This window comes from Salvia splendens, chromosome 3 (genome assembly GCF_004379255.2).
Source record: "Salvia splendens isolate huo1 chromosome 3, SspV2, whole genome shotgun sequence".
Lineage (NCBI taxonomy): Eukaryota > Viridiplantae > Streptophyta > Magnoliopsida > Lamiales > Lamiaceae > Salvia > Salvia splendens.
Window position 1 is genome coordinate 19,969,000 of NC_056034.1, and position 16,878 is coordinate 19,985,877.

A 16,878-nucleotide genomic window follows, 5' to 3' on the forward strand; every position below is an offset into this window, starting at 1 on the left:
TTCTGGATTGCCGATATGTGAAAATATTTTTAAAGTACGGAGAGCGCAAAAGTGTAATTGACAAAGTTTATTGGCTAAAATTTGAGGTTATTTTCTGGATTGCTGATATTTGAAAATATTTTTAAAGTACGGAGAGCGCAAAAGTGTAATTGACAAAGTTTATTGGCTAAAATTTGAGGTTATTTTCTGGATTGCCGATATGTGAAAATATTTTTAAAGTACGGAGAGCGCAAAAGTGTAATTGACAAAGTTTATTGGCTAAAATTTGAGGTTATTTTCTGGATTGCCCTCGTCACACACATATATATTTTTTTCTTTTTTCTTTTATGAAAAGCAAATGCTTAAGCCATAAAACGATGAGCTACAAAAAAGCAAGCTAAAAGGAGAGAGCACCAACAAATTCTAAACCCCCTGCCTTCTAGAATAAGAGATCCAAAATAAACAAAAAATTAGCCTAACCAAACAGTCCAAAGCAATAAACCAACCACCTCTCACCAAGCCAAAACCCACAAGTTCAACAAAAGTCAGCACAACACACCTCTTCATGAAGTTCTTGTTCATGTCCAGCCTCTGACAACCTTCAACTCATCCACTAACAACCTCGGTGCATATGGAAATTCTGGGCACCATCCTTTCGCCCAAGTTCCAAGACGTCAAAAAAGTCGCTTCTTCTCGAACTCCCGGTTAGGTTTGAAATCTTGGAATGCCATTTTGTTTCTAATATCCCAAATTGTCCACACAACGACATAAAACATGACGGTCCACAAACGCTTATATATCAAATCTTTTGAACGGAGTACCCACCCAAGAAAGCAGGCATGTCTTTGGATTTTTGAAAAACAAAAAGACATATCCCAATATTTATCACTCGAATATTTGCAGAAAAAAACAAGTATTCAACAATTACAAATATTTATTCATAAATCGTAATTCAGCCGCATTAAAGAACATTCATAATATAAGGCTATTTTCTTTTAATCTAAACTATCTTTTTCTTGCAGGAAATTGTAGGGCTGAGTGAAAATTTTGAGACATTGTTACATTATTTTAAAAGTTAGATTTAATTTACATCAGTTTTGCAATATTAATTATGATGTAATTTACAACTAATTAGTCTCGTAATTTAGGAGAGAGTTGTATGAGATAGTCTAATCTAAGATGACAAACTTTGAAGCTAAGCCCATCTAATAAGAGTATACTCTCTATGTTATATAATAGTGAATTTATTTTGTCATTTTGGTATGTTTCATAATAATAGAGTCATTTCTCCTTTTAATAAAAATCAATATATTTCTTCTCACTTATTTTACTCTCTATTACTTTATTCTCTTTATCACTTTATCTATTTTCTATTTTCTATTATTATTATTCATTTACTTGAGTCACTAAAGGCCAAAAGAATTTCACTATATTTAGCTATATCAATGACTACCATATTATAGAGACATTTCGTAGGTTTACTTCCCAACATTTTGACCCATAATGTTCCACGTGTTCAGGTAACAATGACTTCGACTTTAATTACGCGTGGGGTTTACAGCTAATTTGTGACTATGTAAGAGCATCTCCAATGCCGGCGTCAAAACCGCGACGCCGATTTTTCACCGACGCCGGTTCTGACGCCGAACCATTGTGACCGGCGCAGGCGAAATCGGCGTCAAAATCGGCGTGGCCATGCCGATTCGCGCGATGACGCCGGTTCAGACGCCAATCCTCACGGCGCCATTGTAGGCCCCGGATCGGCGTCAAATTTTTAATTTTTTTTAATTCGAATTTTAAAAATTCGAATTTAAAAAAAATTAAAAAATACTATTTATTTATGAAAATTGTTTTTAATATTTAAAAACAATTTTTACAAATAAATTTATACAAGAAATTCGTAATAGCCCATATATATTTAATGAGCTTGCGAATTATGAAACCATTCTAGGTTGTGTCTCTTTTATAGAGACATCCTTGAATATTTTATGTTCCACATTCGATGTGGGACAAAAACCACTCTAGGTAGTCTCTCTTTTATAGAGACATCCTTGAATGTTTTATGTTTCACATTCGATGTGGGACAAAAACCACTCTAGGTAGTCTCTCTTTTATAGAGACATCCTTGAATGTTTTATGTTTCACATTCGATGTGGGACAAAAATCATTCTAGGTTGTCTCTCTTTTATAGAGACATCCTTGAATGTTTTATGTTCCACATTCGATGTGGGACAAAAACCACTCTAGGTAGTCTCTCTTTTATAGAGACATCCTTGAATGTTTTATGTTTCACATTCGATGTGGGACAAAAATCATTCTAGGTTGTGTCTCTTTTATAGAGACATCGTTGAATGTTTTATGTTTCCATATAGAAATATTGTACTTTTTTAATTGTACTTTTTAATTTTTGTACTTTTTAAAAATTATTGTACTTTTTTTAAATTAATGTACTTTTTAAATTTTAATAGTATTATTCGAATTTCCCGTATTTGTCTCGTAAATTAAATTCCGTATGTTGATACGATTGTAAATTAAATTATATAATTGTTACTAGTGATGTGGATATGTAGTTTGAAGGCTATGTGAGGGCTATTTGATGTCCAGTTGATGTGGCAGGAGAATTGTAGTGCTGATGATGTAGCAGTGTGAAGGCTATGTGAGAGCTATTTGACGTCCAGTCTTACTGAAGATGCTCTAATGTCAAAATACAGAAGGCACGTGGTGATTGGTTGGGTCCCATGTTATATCTACACGTAGAAATCTCTAGTCTTAGCAGTTTGTCTTTCACGTCATTAGATTTTGTTGGTCGTTAATTAGAGTCTTCATTTGGCGGTGTGCTAATTTTTTGACTTTGGATTAAGTCATTAGCGGGGATTAATATAAATTGGTAACTTTTGCAATGTCCAGATTTAGCTGACTAAAACCAGATAATCATATTCATGCGTACCTTTGCCTTACTAAAACGACAAATTAATAACTAAACAACTGTAGGTAGTTTGGAATTAATCGTAGTAGGATAAATTGCTGCAGTAGAGGGATATGAAATTTCAGTTACGGATAACTAATCTTGACTGGAATACAAAGACTGATTTACAAGTCTTACATTACAATCCAACTCTTAGTAGTATTTGTTTATTGTTTTTACATAAATTGGAATACTCTAGAGTGACTATCTTAATAATTAATCATTCTGATTTTTCTGCCTATATACGATTAAAATATGCCAATGTTAGATGTGACTCAACGTTTTCTCTCTCTGTCTCTTTTTTAATGTCCACGAGAAACACTTCAACTTTACAATAATGCAATAGCAAGAATAGTTTAATAAATGGATTTAGGAATTAGTTGCAAAACACATTAAGGTGTTTATGCGTATCTGTAACTGTGAGTCGATCGAGTTATTTGAGGTGGGCGAGAGTTTCTTTATAAATGATCAATTTTGAGTTTTAAGCAGAAGAAAGAGGGGTTTTAAAACGCATACATTAGTACTAGTATTAATATTAGGAGCAAAATGCTAAACACATTTGAATTATTATAAAGTGCTCCATATCTGAAGCCCAACTATACTAAAAAAAACACTCCATAAAAAAGGTAAAAATAAAATAAAAAATAAAAAATGTTTGGAAGCCATGTCTAAGTCTAAGCGGCGGAAGGAGCGGGAACATAACGAACCACTCCGCTAAAGGGGATCAACTTCTCGGCAGAAGCGAGGTCAACCTCTCCCTCCAGGGACGGATGCAATGTATAGTGAGAAGGGGCAATTGCCCCACCTCAACTATTCATTAACATGTATGTATATATAAAAATATTATTATAATATAAATTCTAACACTAATTTGCCCCCTTCAATAAAAAAAAAGTTATTTGCCCATTCTCCCAAAAAGTCACGCCACTTTCTGACTTTCCCACTACAATAAAATATTCATTTTCCCTTTCCTCATATTAAAATACACAAACATTTTACACTAACACTTATAAATTAGAAAAAGACCTAATTTGGCTTTATTTGAACCTTTTGAAGCAGGCGCCGTTTTTCAACTTCTTCCTCTGTTTTCCCTTCCATTTCAGAAGCTTCAAGGTTCAAGTAATACCCCTGATATCCGGCCATACTTCTCACAGGTAATTTTTATTACCAAAATTTGATGTATTTGGTAATTGGTATAATGGTATTAATTGTTCATTCTTGTTCAATTGTTCTTATATGGAATATGTTTGTAACTCTATTAATTCTTATAGACTATAGTTTTAGTCTTATTTATTGCACTCATCTAAAATTTTTTATTTGTTTGATTGAATAACTGACTCACTAAATAAATCAAATATTTTGAATTGTTAGTAGAAGATGGATAAATTTCTGAAAAGAAAATTAACGGTAGAAGGAACATCTTCAGTCGGAAATAGAGCAAGTGATGACCTTTCAAAAAGACAACATGTGAAAATCAATTTGGATGCTCTACCTTCTGATCCTGAAAGAATTTCAAGATTGAGAAAGATATATTTTGTAAGATTGATTGTGAAAGAATTTTGAATAGTTTTCAGGTTATGAGACTCCGTCGAGAACAGTTGTAATGTTAGATAACCTTAGTTAACGGTCGATAAACTTTTATCCTTATTATTATACTATATTACTATATTTTAATATTTATTTATTTGTATATTAATATTTTTGCCCCTCCTACTATAATTTCCTGGATCCGTCCCTGTCTCCCTCTGCCTTGTAGTCAAGCGTCTCGTCGTTGTAAATATCCCACCACTTATCCACCAGCATCTTCATGTCCTGCCGATCCATGTTCTCCTCCTCGCCGGTGTATCGCCACGGCTTGGACCCGGCGGCGCAGTAGTGCACCACCTTGACCTCCTCCATCCGCAAGTTCTCCCGGGTGGCGCCACAGCATCGCCAGAACCAGGTTGTAGTTGTTGGGGATGGGGCGGTACACTTCTCGGAAGAACATGTTCAGGAAGTCCTGCTCCGCGAAGGGCGTCGCCGCCGTCACCTTCAGCGTCTGCAGCTGGTCGTGATACGTCGGCAGGCTCGGCTCGAACACGAGCATTCCCGCGTTGAAGTACTTGTGCGGTTTCGGGCCCAGGGATTCGGGCCATTCGACCCGCTCCGGGCTCTGCTGGCAGTAGCCGATCTGGAACTGCGGCGTGTGGCTCCACGTCTTCTTGCAGAAGCAGTCCATCACTGCGTACAAATAGCCGCTTTCCATTTCGAAGAGATGGTCGATGTTCTCGAACACCTGGATATCTCCGTCCAGGTAGATCATCTTGCTGTACTCCACAAACTGCAAATTCGATTTATAAAATCAATTCTGCAGTTAATTTTGTGATTAATTGATACTGACTTCCTATGTCCCTAAAAATTTATCATATTTTTTCATTTCTGTTGTCACATAAATTTATCATATTTCATTTTTTACTATTTTTAATAATGGACTTCACGTCCCACTAATTCATTTTCACTCACATTTTTATTATAAAATTAATATTTTAAAAATAAAATCCACTTCCTAATTACTTTTTCAACTGACTTCCTATTACATTTCTTAAAATTCGTGTTCGGTCAAACTATAACAAAACTTAAGGAACGAAGGGAGTACTATATTATATATACCTCCCAAATGCGGAGCTTGGAGTAGTTGATGACGTAGTAGGGCATGGCGAACTGCGTCTGATTCTCGGGCGGGTACACGGGCTCGATCTCGCGGATGATGCAGCCTTGGTCCACGAGTATCCGGCGGGGACGTCGGGGAGAACGGCCACCACGAGTGGGTAGATGGTGTTGACCTTCCTCAGGCCCTTGGCCAGACCCACCACGCCCTTGACGTAGTCGCCGTTACCGGCAAGGAACGTGACGTAAGCGCGGCTGGGAAGGCTTCCGGCCTTCGCCAGACCCCGATTTAAGGGACGGTTCATGATTTCCGGCGCCATGATTGAAGGGAAGTGTAAAAGCTTTCTTGTTTAGGAAAGAGAGTGAGGTTTTTGTTAATGTGTTCGATAAAGGAGGGGAGCGGCCGCTTTATATAGAAACGTTTTGGGAGGAAAATTTATTAATGTACTACTATTAATCGCCACATACCGTCAATCCTTGCCGGTCTGCTGAGTGTCATTGATCATACGGTTAGTGCACCAGATTCCACCACGTGGCAAACGGGCAGCTTCCTTCCATAAAGAAACAGACAAGGGGTATGGTTATGGATGTTTCCTTGCCGACCATACTTAACTATCTCTTTGAAATTAGGAGATATTTTAGATAGTGTGGTGACCTTCACTTCTCTATACTACTGTATAAATTTATTTTTCGTCCACTAGTATTCCAACACATTCATTGTTACTTGTGGACAAGTTCTTATGAATTTATTTAACCTATGACCTTTTATACGGATTAGTTCTTTTATTAGTTAATTAGAAGAGTATAGAGGGTGACGTGCTTACATAGAATTTTAGTATACTTGTAACAAAAATCTACAAGAAATAGTGGGCTTTCAAAATGGGCTTCATTACTCTTTAAAGGATTGATATTTTCTACTCACTCTAACCCACGAGAATATGTATTTTTTGTTCAACATAAGTTTTAATGCATAATTAGTAAAGTAAGAAATAGAAAGAAAATTTAATTAAAATATTGTTAGTGAAGAATGAGTCTCACCTCATTAGAGAATTTATATTTTTTTTCTAAATTTAGAAAATGCATATTCTTGTGGGATGGATTAAAAAGGAAAGAGTGCATATTCTCGTGTGGGACGGAGGGAGTATTTGTTTAGATTATTTTTTATTTGAGACTATTGGGCATATAAAACTGATTCATCTACTCACCTGATAACTACAGTAGGGTTGACCCAATTCTTATTGGGCTTAGTTTTTAAGCATTAAGTGGGTCTGTTCAAAATAAATGTGCTTGATTCGAATTGCATTTTTTAAAGGGCTGCTAATTGGAAATGAAATACAAAGACACTAATAAAAGAAAGAAGAAAATAAACACCCTTGGTATGCATCTTAGATAACAATTACTACTAATATGAAAATTAAATAAAGCTAGTAAAGTAATTTACCATGGCTGGACAATGGACATGGAGCCAATACATTGGAGCGTTGATGAGCGCTTGAATTGCAGCACAAGACATCGGACTTGGACCAAAATAGAGCAATGGAAGTAGTAGTGGATTGTGATTTTCACATCCTAAAATAGAAAATTTATATTTTTAAGAGATGAACCAAAATGAAAATAGTTTCTATTATTTTTAAGGAATGAAAGTAACACTGATCTACAATAATTTGAAATATTGGACATTATTTATCCAATTTTTACCTATTAAGGAACGCTAGTAGTATTGATCTATGAGAATTTGAAACATTGGACATTATTTATCCAATTTTTTTACTAGTAGTATTAATTAGTAATGAGATATTATTGTTACTTATATAATTTACTAGTAATTGATAATAATGTTTATTATTGTATAACTAAATAAATAATTAGATTAAGATGCTACTTCATTCGTGGTGAGTCGTATTCATTTTTGGTTGTTCCATTATAAAAAAAATTCCTGACGTCATCCCTGAGGAAATAGTAAGAATTAGAGGCGATATAGAAATTATGCGTGAATTCACACACTCAACTCACACCGGAAAATATGGTGTCGTCTTCACTTGTCTCAATTTCTGGCAAAATGGTTTTCCTCCTGGCCATCAATTCATTACTATGCATCCCACATTTAGCTCACTCCTCTACCTGCACAAATCCTCCAATCATCTTCAATTTCGGTGATTCCAACTCCGACACCGGCGGACTCCTCGCCGGGCTCGGTATCCCTATCAGGTTTCCCAATGGCCGTGCATTCTTCCGTCGATCCACGGGTCGCCTCTCTGACGGACGCCTCCTAATCGATTTTCTATGTAAGTAATTAATTACTACTACTTGTCAAATTTGAGTGATGCTGGATCTCTCATTGTCGATATTTCAATTTTTTTCCGGCGATTGTTGAACCAACGCAAGTTAGTTTTCAGTAAAGTGCTGTCCGGAGCATGTGGTACCCCACCCCACCCCACCCCACCCTTGCTAATAATTTGTATTTTATTTGCCATTTAGGATATATCTCAATTAAGGATCGAGACATACTCGATTTTATCGCAATTTTCACACGCAAATTAATGCACTTGTGATTATATAAAATGCCAATAATCATATTATCACTCTCTTATTTTATACTCCTTCCGTCCTAAATTGTGTCATGCCGAGTAACAACAATTAAAAATATAATGTTAATGAGTTAATTACTACTATAATTTTGAAAAAAAATAGGAATAGGAGATAGAGAGTAACAGGAGGGATCAAAAAGATTAATTTGCATTAAAATAGAAAATTTCTCACTTTTGTTGAAATATCCAAAACATGAATAAAAATGTCTTACCTTGGTACAACAAAATTTTTGTAATTGAAAAACATGGATAAATTGTTAAATTATTTTCCAACCCGGTTTCATTCTATAGTACAACATGGAGTACTGCTCCGTCCGTCCCATAAAAATATGAGCAATGGATATGATACGAGATTTAAGATAAAATTGTTAAAGTAAGAGAGATGAGGAGAATGATAGTTAAAGTAATGTTAGTGGATAGGGAGACCTACATTATTAAATTAAATTGATATAACTTTCCAAAAATGGAATGCACATATTTTTATGGGACGGGGGAGTAGTAGTCATCAATATGTACGCAGTAAGTAAATAGTAATGCAATAGTTACATCAAAAATATTTCAGGATCCGGCATAACTATAAATTTTAGAAACTTATGACATGAACACAGTGAATATGCAACTGCTCACTAATTATGCTGCTTAGTGCTTACTAAACTTTGTTTTTGTTATTAGGATTCAACCACAACTTTGAGAAGCATGCACTTTTTTTCCTTGATTTCCATCTTTCATTTTTGAAGATATAATTGAAGAGGATCTAAAGAAATGAAAAGCTCCCATTCATAGTTTTGCTATTCTACATGGTTATTTTGGATTGGAAATGTTTCCATGTAGATAGTCAAGTTATGTTTGAATATTTGATTCTCTATACTAATTCAGTTAATTGTACTGCTTTTCTGAAAAATACTCTGGGCTGCAAACTCAGTACCGTCACGTTGAGTTATGAGAAAGATTCTTGTTAATTTTGCAGGCCAAAGTGTAAATGCAAGTCTTTTAAGCCCATATCTGGATTCTCTAGGATCCAGCTTTTCAAATGGGGCAAACTTTGCGGTTGTAGGGTCAACCACACTACCCAGAAACGTGCCGTTTGCATTGAATGTTCAGGTCATGCAGTTCAAGCATTTTAAGGACTTCTCAGCTGAACTTGCTAGTACAGGTAGTCTAGTTACTGATAAATATCCATAGAATGTACATAACTGTTATTTCACAGACTAGTAGCTGCTGCCATGCTCAAGTCGATGTATGTTACTCCTATAATGCAAAAATGGAGATGAAAGAAGTAGCTAGAATCCACTATCATACATATACACTTCCCTGTCTACATACTCCTTGTTGCCATCAATTTATCTTTGTTTGGGAACGAATATACTACTAGTAATACATTTTGAAGTAATTATTTTTATTCTTTGCAACTACAGGTGTCAATGGTTTGGTAAGTTATGATCAATTTAGGGATGCTCTGTACATGATTGATATTGGACAAAACGACATTGCTGATTCATTTGCTCATGGCCTGTCCTATGCACAAGTGGTTAAAAAGATTCCTTCAATATTGGCGGAAATCAAGAACGCTATTAAGGTAAAGTCACAGGACTAATCTTGCATGGGATGCAGTGGCAGAGTTAGGCCCCGAGAATGCGAGGGGCAAGATTTAGTTTCATTTTGCTCCTATTTTTACACCATTAAACCATGTGGCTCTGCCACTGATAGGATGTAAGAATTCCTTTATGCTTGAGAGCGGCCTTGGGCTGGGTATGATGAAAATCATAGAGTCCTTGCTTAATTTATACATCACTTCATTATTCGGTCACGTTTGGTATGTAAATAAAGTTTAGGCACACACATACATGCACAATCTAACTGTTATTCTGCAATGCAGGAAATACATGATCAAGGAGGCAGAAAATTTTGGGTTCACAACACTGGTCCTTTGGGCTGTTTACCCCAAAAACTTGCTTTAGCACAAAACATCTCACAAAGTCTCGATTCCATCGGATGTATTTCAAGTTATAATGTAGCTGCAAAGTTGTTCAATGAAGGCCTGCTTCATATGTGCACAGAGTTAAGAACAGAGATAAAAGATGCAAGCGTCGTGTATGTTGATGTATTTGCCATCAAGTTTGATCTGATAGCCAACTCGACGTCGTATGGTAATAATCATTAGCTTATAGTCCTCTTTCAGTAACAAGCCTTTCCCATGAAATTGTTGTGTGTATAAAGAAAAATCTCATGTGAATGATGACTGATACAGGTTTCTCAAACCCTGTGACGGCATGTTGTGGGGCGGGAGGGCCGCCATACAACTACGAGAGAAGGGTGGGTTGTGGGTATCCGGGGTATCAAGTATGTGACGAAGGAAGTCGATTTGTGAGCTGGGATGGTATCCACTATACTGAAGCAGCAAATTCCGTTATCGCCTCTAAGATACTCTCCACAGATTATTCAACACCGCCTCTCGCCTTTGACTTCTTCTGTCAGTGATTATATATACATATACTACTACTCTTGTGCTCAGCCATAACTCTATGGTTTGCCATAACCTAGTAAGTATGGTATATATCATGAGTTAGTCTTATCTTATCGCTCAGGCTTTGTCTTTACTACATCTATGATGTTACAGATTTAAGATGATTAAATCTAACGATGATGCTTCTGTATGTATTTGAGAGTGAATTGATATATTGAAACTAGAGTTGGATTTGATTGAATTCTTACACCAGCTGTGAATTGTGATACTCCAAGTACAGATAGTAAGCGATCTCAAAATCAGTTACTGGCATAAGAAATTTAGTGCCAAGTTGTAATAGTAAGCAGTTGAAAAAATTGAAAGTGAGGTAATGATATAATAGTGAAGGAGGAGTGTAGTGATTAATTGAATATAGTGTTGTTGGGACTGAGTGGGAATGCAGAGATTGTGGGAATAGCCTATCTATAGCCGACCCATCACTCAAGTCTTTTTTAGCACAACCTTCATTTGGAATTTCATATTCCTTTTCAGATTGGACCTAGATCAGTTTGTGGATTCATGTGTTTTACTTAACAAATTACAATTTCAGTAGGTTTTATGGCAGCAGACAAAGTTAATGGTCTAAAGCACAAAATATTCATGCTCTCTATAGTTTTAATTTAAGGTACGAAAAACTTGATAGCATTGTTTCTGGGCATCTAAATCTTCTCTAGGCAAAATATTTGAAATGATACATTTATTTCCATGTCTTCTGGTTACTTTATCGCCTACTTTGATTTCACATTTCCGTGAAATATATACACGAATCATTTCTGGATTATAACTAGAACCTCCTCTTTTCTGAATCCACCTCACATCAATAACCCGACCTAGGGAGTTTTAAACGATTTAAAATTATTGCTAAGAAGTAGTACTACATTCGTCCAAAAAAATAGACTAGTTTTACCATTTTGAGTCATCCATCAAAATTAAGCCAATTTCTAAATACGGTAAGTTTTAAATATTAAAATACTACTAATGATGTGGACCTCATAATCTACTAATACTCCTACTTTTTTCTTTTTCTCTTTTTTTACCGATTGCATATTAAAAACCCTTGTCTTGCACAACTATATTTATCTTTGGTGGACTAGTATATTAATATTTTTGGGTTTGGATAATAAAATTAGGCATGTGGTGGTAGCTAGGTCATAACTTTCCGTACCACTTGCAATTGGAGGATAAGCAGTAATTAATTGTGTAGTGCGAGAATCTTATAAATGGGCCGGTCCGGTCGCATTAGAGTTAAACATTGTTTAGTTAGATTGGAATTGGGTCTTGATTGGATTGGAATGACGTTTGATCCCATGCGATTGTAATTAATTAAATAAAAATTATGGAAATCAAAATTGGATGCTGCATATTTAGTCAAAAGTGTAGATGCGGCCGTGCAGGTGAAGTGAGATTAGATTAGATTAGATTAGATTAGATTGAATGATTAGTGAAGGAAGCGCAGCGCCGCCCTTTCCACATGTTTGTCTTTTTCCGCTAATAAAGTCTTCTCCTTTTGATTGCTACACTTATTAGATTTTTAGTAAGTGGAGTATTGAATTTATGTGTGACAACAATCTGACAAGTCACAACATTCATTTCGGTCACATATACAAATTGATGAAATCTCATGCTATTATTCAATTCAAGAACAAGCTCACTTTAAACGTAAAACAAGGGTACTATAGCATCTTAAATGGATAATGTTTATTTAAAAACGAAAAGCACGGATGTTTAAAAAAAACACCAAATTTACGTGATTCCACGTACGCTTCAAAGCTCGAGATCTCGTATTCAGTTGGCTGGTAACTCAATTAAATCCAAAATTTGTGACATGGAATTGGGTTTTTATTCTTTGCTTCTTAACATATTATATTCAATAATAGCAGTATTAAGATACGAGAATGTCACCTTCTTTGTACTTTCATATAACTTGTTATTGGCTTATTGCCATGTTAATGTGTCCAATGATCATTCCACTAATAATAACATATCATGTAGTATAAAGCTGCTAATATCCATGTATATTCACGTTATAGATTAGTCATTCATCCAATTTACTATGCGTAAAATTCACTAATCGACTCCTTCACTTTCTATGCACATTAATTATTTGTATCATCATATTATCTCATCTACATATAAATTGCAGCTTAGTTTGTTATATATACTTTTTTAATCTTAAAAATAGATACTAAGCGTGTGACTCAGAGTTTTAAATTTCTTAAAACTTGCATCAGTCAATTATGAGACAATTAATAGGGACCCAAAAGAGTATGACATAAATGTATTATGGGTGAATAGAATTAATAATATGACTATATTTGTAAGGCATGCAAAGAATCAACTAAGACAGAATATTCCTTCACTAGTATAGCAGGCCACACCCTTCTTAGAAAACCAGAGTGCTGAACTAATGTTCTCCACAAATCCCATCGCTTCGTCTTAAATGGATTAATCTTCTTTCCTTATTCAACTTTACCAATAAAGTTCACCACTAGTATATCAAAATTGGATTTATAAATCTCCTAATTTCTATTTTGATGTTAGCTCCAAACCAGTTACGATACGAGCATTATTTAGTTAGTTAAATTAGAGATTTGCGTATCTTTTTCATATCTTTATTGTAATCATTTGAGAAATCAAGAATATCAATATTATTTTATCGTTCATTCTCTTCTCCAAAGTGAAAAAATTGTCTTGCTCGACGGGCGAGTCGAGTACTCGCCCGTGACAGACATATATCGATCGCTGATCTACGGACGTCAATCACCCCGATAGGAGGTTTATCGTATCAAATTGGTGCTTTCATCGAGATCTCACCCTCCAAAACACCGATCGAACCATAGCTACGTCGCTGCCCGACAGGAATCCACCCGCGCACAACAACTAGTTATGCCTTCCCACCATCTCGAACCAAAGTTGCGCCGCTGCCCGGCAGAAGACGTTCCGCGCACAACACCAGATTTGGTTGTCGAGTCCCGCCTGTCCGCCGAGCTCTAGCCGTCGGACAACCCTACTTCCACAGCCCAATATCACACCGCTAATAGCCCACCAAAGCTGATGTTTTCGACTCTCTTCATCGTGTCATAGTTCCCACCTTGAGGACAAGGTAGATTTCAATTGTAGGGGAGTTGATATGAGCATTATTTAGTTAGTTAAATTAGGGATTTGCGTATCTTTTTCATATCTTTGTTTTCTTCTTCATTAAGTTAGATATTAACATTATAAATAGGAGTTATTGTAATCATTTAAGAAATCAAGATATATCAATATTATTTTATCGTTCATTCTCTTTTTCAAAGTGAGAAAACCGTCTTGCTCAACAGGCGAGTCGGGCACTCGCCCGTGACATACATTTATCGATCTCCGATCTACGGGCGTCGATCACCCCGATAGGAGGTTTATCCTATCATACTCTTAAACTATACCTCAAGTTCTTAGTATAACACTCAAAACAGGTACATTTTGTATAGTACTCCGTCCGTCTCCAAATATTGTCCCACTTTGATCCGACACGAGTTTTAAGAAATGTAATGAAAAAGTGAGTTGAAAAAGTTAGTAGAATGTGAGTAGGAATGAGTTAGTGGAATATGAGATCCACTACCAAAAATGATAAAAAGTGAAATGAGACAAATTTTATGGGACGGCGGAAATAGAAAAATGGGACAAACTTTTAGGGACTGAGGGAGTAATAATTAAAGCAACACTTTTCTTCATTAAGGTTGCAAGACCATGAGAAATACATACATGGTTGATAACATAATTCTGGTACACCACTACTACATTACATCTTATATACTTATACCATATGTTTAAAGTCTTTCTCTCAATATATATGTATGATGCTAACACCGATCGACGTCGGTCGCCGGCAACGTCAGCGGATTACCCTGGATGAGGCAGAAGAGCGGCGGAATGGTAAATTCTGCGACGGCTCCATATGCATTCCAGCAGTAAGGGTCGAGCATCCTCTGCCCCTGCGCAGGAAGCAGCTCCACATCCGTCAGAGTCAGATTGGTGCACGGCACCGCGTCACTGCAGGCCAGGTGCATCGCCGGCGACCTCACGTCGTACGTGCCCTTGATGCCGCTGTATGAGACCCCGCTGATGTACACTGCCGCCGTCTGGTTGGCGCATGACTTGCTGCTGCAGTAGTACTGGTCGATCATTATCGGATTCCTCACGCTCTCCATCACGATGTTGCTGTACGAGACCTCAGACACCATCCCGTACCCGCCCTGCCACGTCTTGATCCGCACTCCGTTGTCCGAGTGCTTGATCACCGAGTCCCGCACCGTTACGTTCGTCACGCAAGCCCTCGTGTTCCTCGGCCCCAGGCTGCCGATGCTGTGGAAACCATCTCCAAATTAGTTTTATTTTTTTTTCAGAATAAATATATAATATTGGATTAATTTAAGTGTACCTTATTCCATGTCCAGGACCACAGGTGATGTTCCTTATGTCTACGTTGAACGTGCCAGCGCCGATTGAGACGCAGTCGTCCCCTGCGATTAACAAATGGGCCTTATAAGAGAATATGGTTATCCACTTATTTATAGAATAGTCGGGATCACCAATTTGTCGATATGAAACATAAAGGGTGTTTGAATAATGAGATAAAAAAAAGGGGAATTAATTAAGTACCATTAGCTATGACAGAGTTGTATATGTTGACGTTGTTGGTGTTCTCGACGTGAATTCCATCGGTGTTGGGGCTGGAAGAGGGTGCTTTGATGTAAAGGGAATCGATGTGGACGTGGTGGCAGCTGTCGAACCGGAAATGGAACTGCGGGCTGTTCTTTATCTTGATTCCTTTGACCATCAAGTTTGAGCTCCAGAAAAACCTTAGTGCCTGTATAGTAATCCTTTCAGTGATGCATGTTTTATTAGTACTATAACTTAATTACTGTATATGTTTATTTAAATTACCACTGGGCTGTCGCAGGGGCCAGGTAAAGTAGTTCCATTCACGCCCTGTGAATATCAAACAATAAGCTCCTTTTGACAAAAAAAAAATGAATATATATTGGAGAAGTGAGTGAGTGAGTTACTCTGTGAGGTTTGCATGGAAGGTCCCACCATTTCTGGCCTCGTCCATCTATGAGGCCACTGCCTTGCATTGACATTCCATCTATCCTGTAAAACACTAGCCACTGTCGCTTGCTGTTGTTTTTCGGCCAAGAGTCCGGACCATCCGGCGCCAATATACTTCCGTCAATCTATAATCATCAACGCTGTCAGTGTGTCACCTTTCACGAACTATTGCATTCAATAAATAGTTACCTGAAAAGTAAGTTCGTTTCTACAGGGGCCAGAGAAGATGGCGGACTGGATCATGAAAGTATAATGCCTGGGGACGAGGATGACAGCCGGGTCCTCGGCTTGGCAAGCGGCGTCCCAAGCCATTTTGAATGACTGCGTGTCGTCAGCCACGCCATCTCCTACCGCTCCATACGACAGCACACTGAAAACAGGAAGCGGGCTGGATGGTGCAAGGGAAGGTGGTGCGGAGATTTGAGATAGGATGCGGTGTTGAGCGGAGTGAGTGAAGGAGCATAATGTGATAGCCAAAAGCAAAGCAAAATGTAGATGCACAGAGTCCATCACCTTCTATACCTATTAGTATTACTATTAGGAAGTTTAAATAAGAGAAGGGGGAGATAATAGGGGCAAGTTGTGGCGCATGCAATGGAAATTTGAAAAAAAAGGAGATGGATTGAGAGGAGAAGGATTCAGGGTAGCATAGGTGTAGTAGAGTTTGAGAGTTGGGGCAGCATGTGACCACTGGATGAGCAAGTTGTTTGAAATGGAGTTGAGCTATATACTGGGAATTGGGAGTGGAAGAAGTAGCTATGCTTTTTTTATTTCTTAGGTCGGTATTCGGTTATTATTATTATTATTATTATTATTATTATTATTGTACCACCCCATTCAAAACCGCCCAATTCCATTTGGGGAATGTTAATGGATTTTCTGGTGAGTAGAGCTCCCACTCACAAAATCAAACCTCTCACGTCACTCATATTATTATATGCCCTAACTAATTAGTAGTAATGTGTACCAACTACCAAACTCGTCTTAAGTATACTGAATCTATCAATTATGTTTGAGAGTTTAAGGACTTGTAGTTAATAAAACGGTTGTTTAAGTTTAGATCATTTCTTTTTTCTCTACCAAATTCCATAATGCAGAATTAAATTTTT

General features: G+C 37.0%; 2 protein-coding genes and 1 pseudogene across 2 annotated transcripts; 1 reads left to right on the forward strand and 2 right to left on the reverse strand.

Moving 5' to 3' along the window:
• Window positions 1-3,880: 3,880 nt before the first annotated feature.
• On the reverse strand, window positions 3,881-5,958 carry LOC121797238 (annotated as a pseudogene).
• A 1,615-nt stretch (window positions 5,959-7,573) lies between these two features.
• Window positions 7,574-10,878, forward strand: LOC121793751 (GDSL esterase/lipase At1g09390-like). Its single transcript, XM_042191785.1, has 5 exons — window positions 7,574-7,875; window positions 9,146-9,331; window positions 9,594-9,754; window positions 10,055-10,325; window positions 10,427-10,878. The coding sequence occupies exons 1-5, from the start codon at window positions 7,614-7,616 to the stop codon at window positions 10,654-10,656; spliced, it is 1,110 nt and encodes a 369-aa protein (XP_042047719.1). The 5' UTR covers window positions 7,574-7,613; the 3' UTR covers window positions 10,657-10,878.
• A 3,527-nt stretch (window positions 10,879-14,405) lies between these two features.
• LOC121794013 (polygalacturonase At1g48100-like) lies at window positions 14,406-16,433 on the reverse strand. Its single transcript, XM_042192024.1, has 6 exons — window positions 15,959-16,433; window positions 15,727-15,894; window positions 15,605-15,649; window positions 15,320-15,527; window positions 15,099-15,180; window positions 14,406-15,022 (listed from the first exon to the last, which is right to left on the reverse strand). The coding sequence occupies exons 1-6, from the start codon at window positions 16,277-16,279 to the stop codon at window positions 14,521-14,523; spliced, it is 1,326 nt and encodes a 441-aa protein (XP_042047958.1). The 5' UTR covers window positions 16,280-16,433; the 3' UTR covers window positions 14,406-14,520.
• Between the last annotated feature and the right edge of the window lie 445 nt (window positions 16,434-16,878).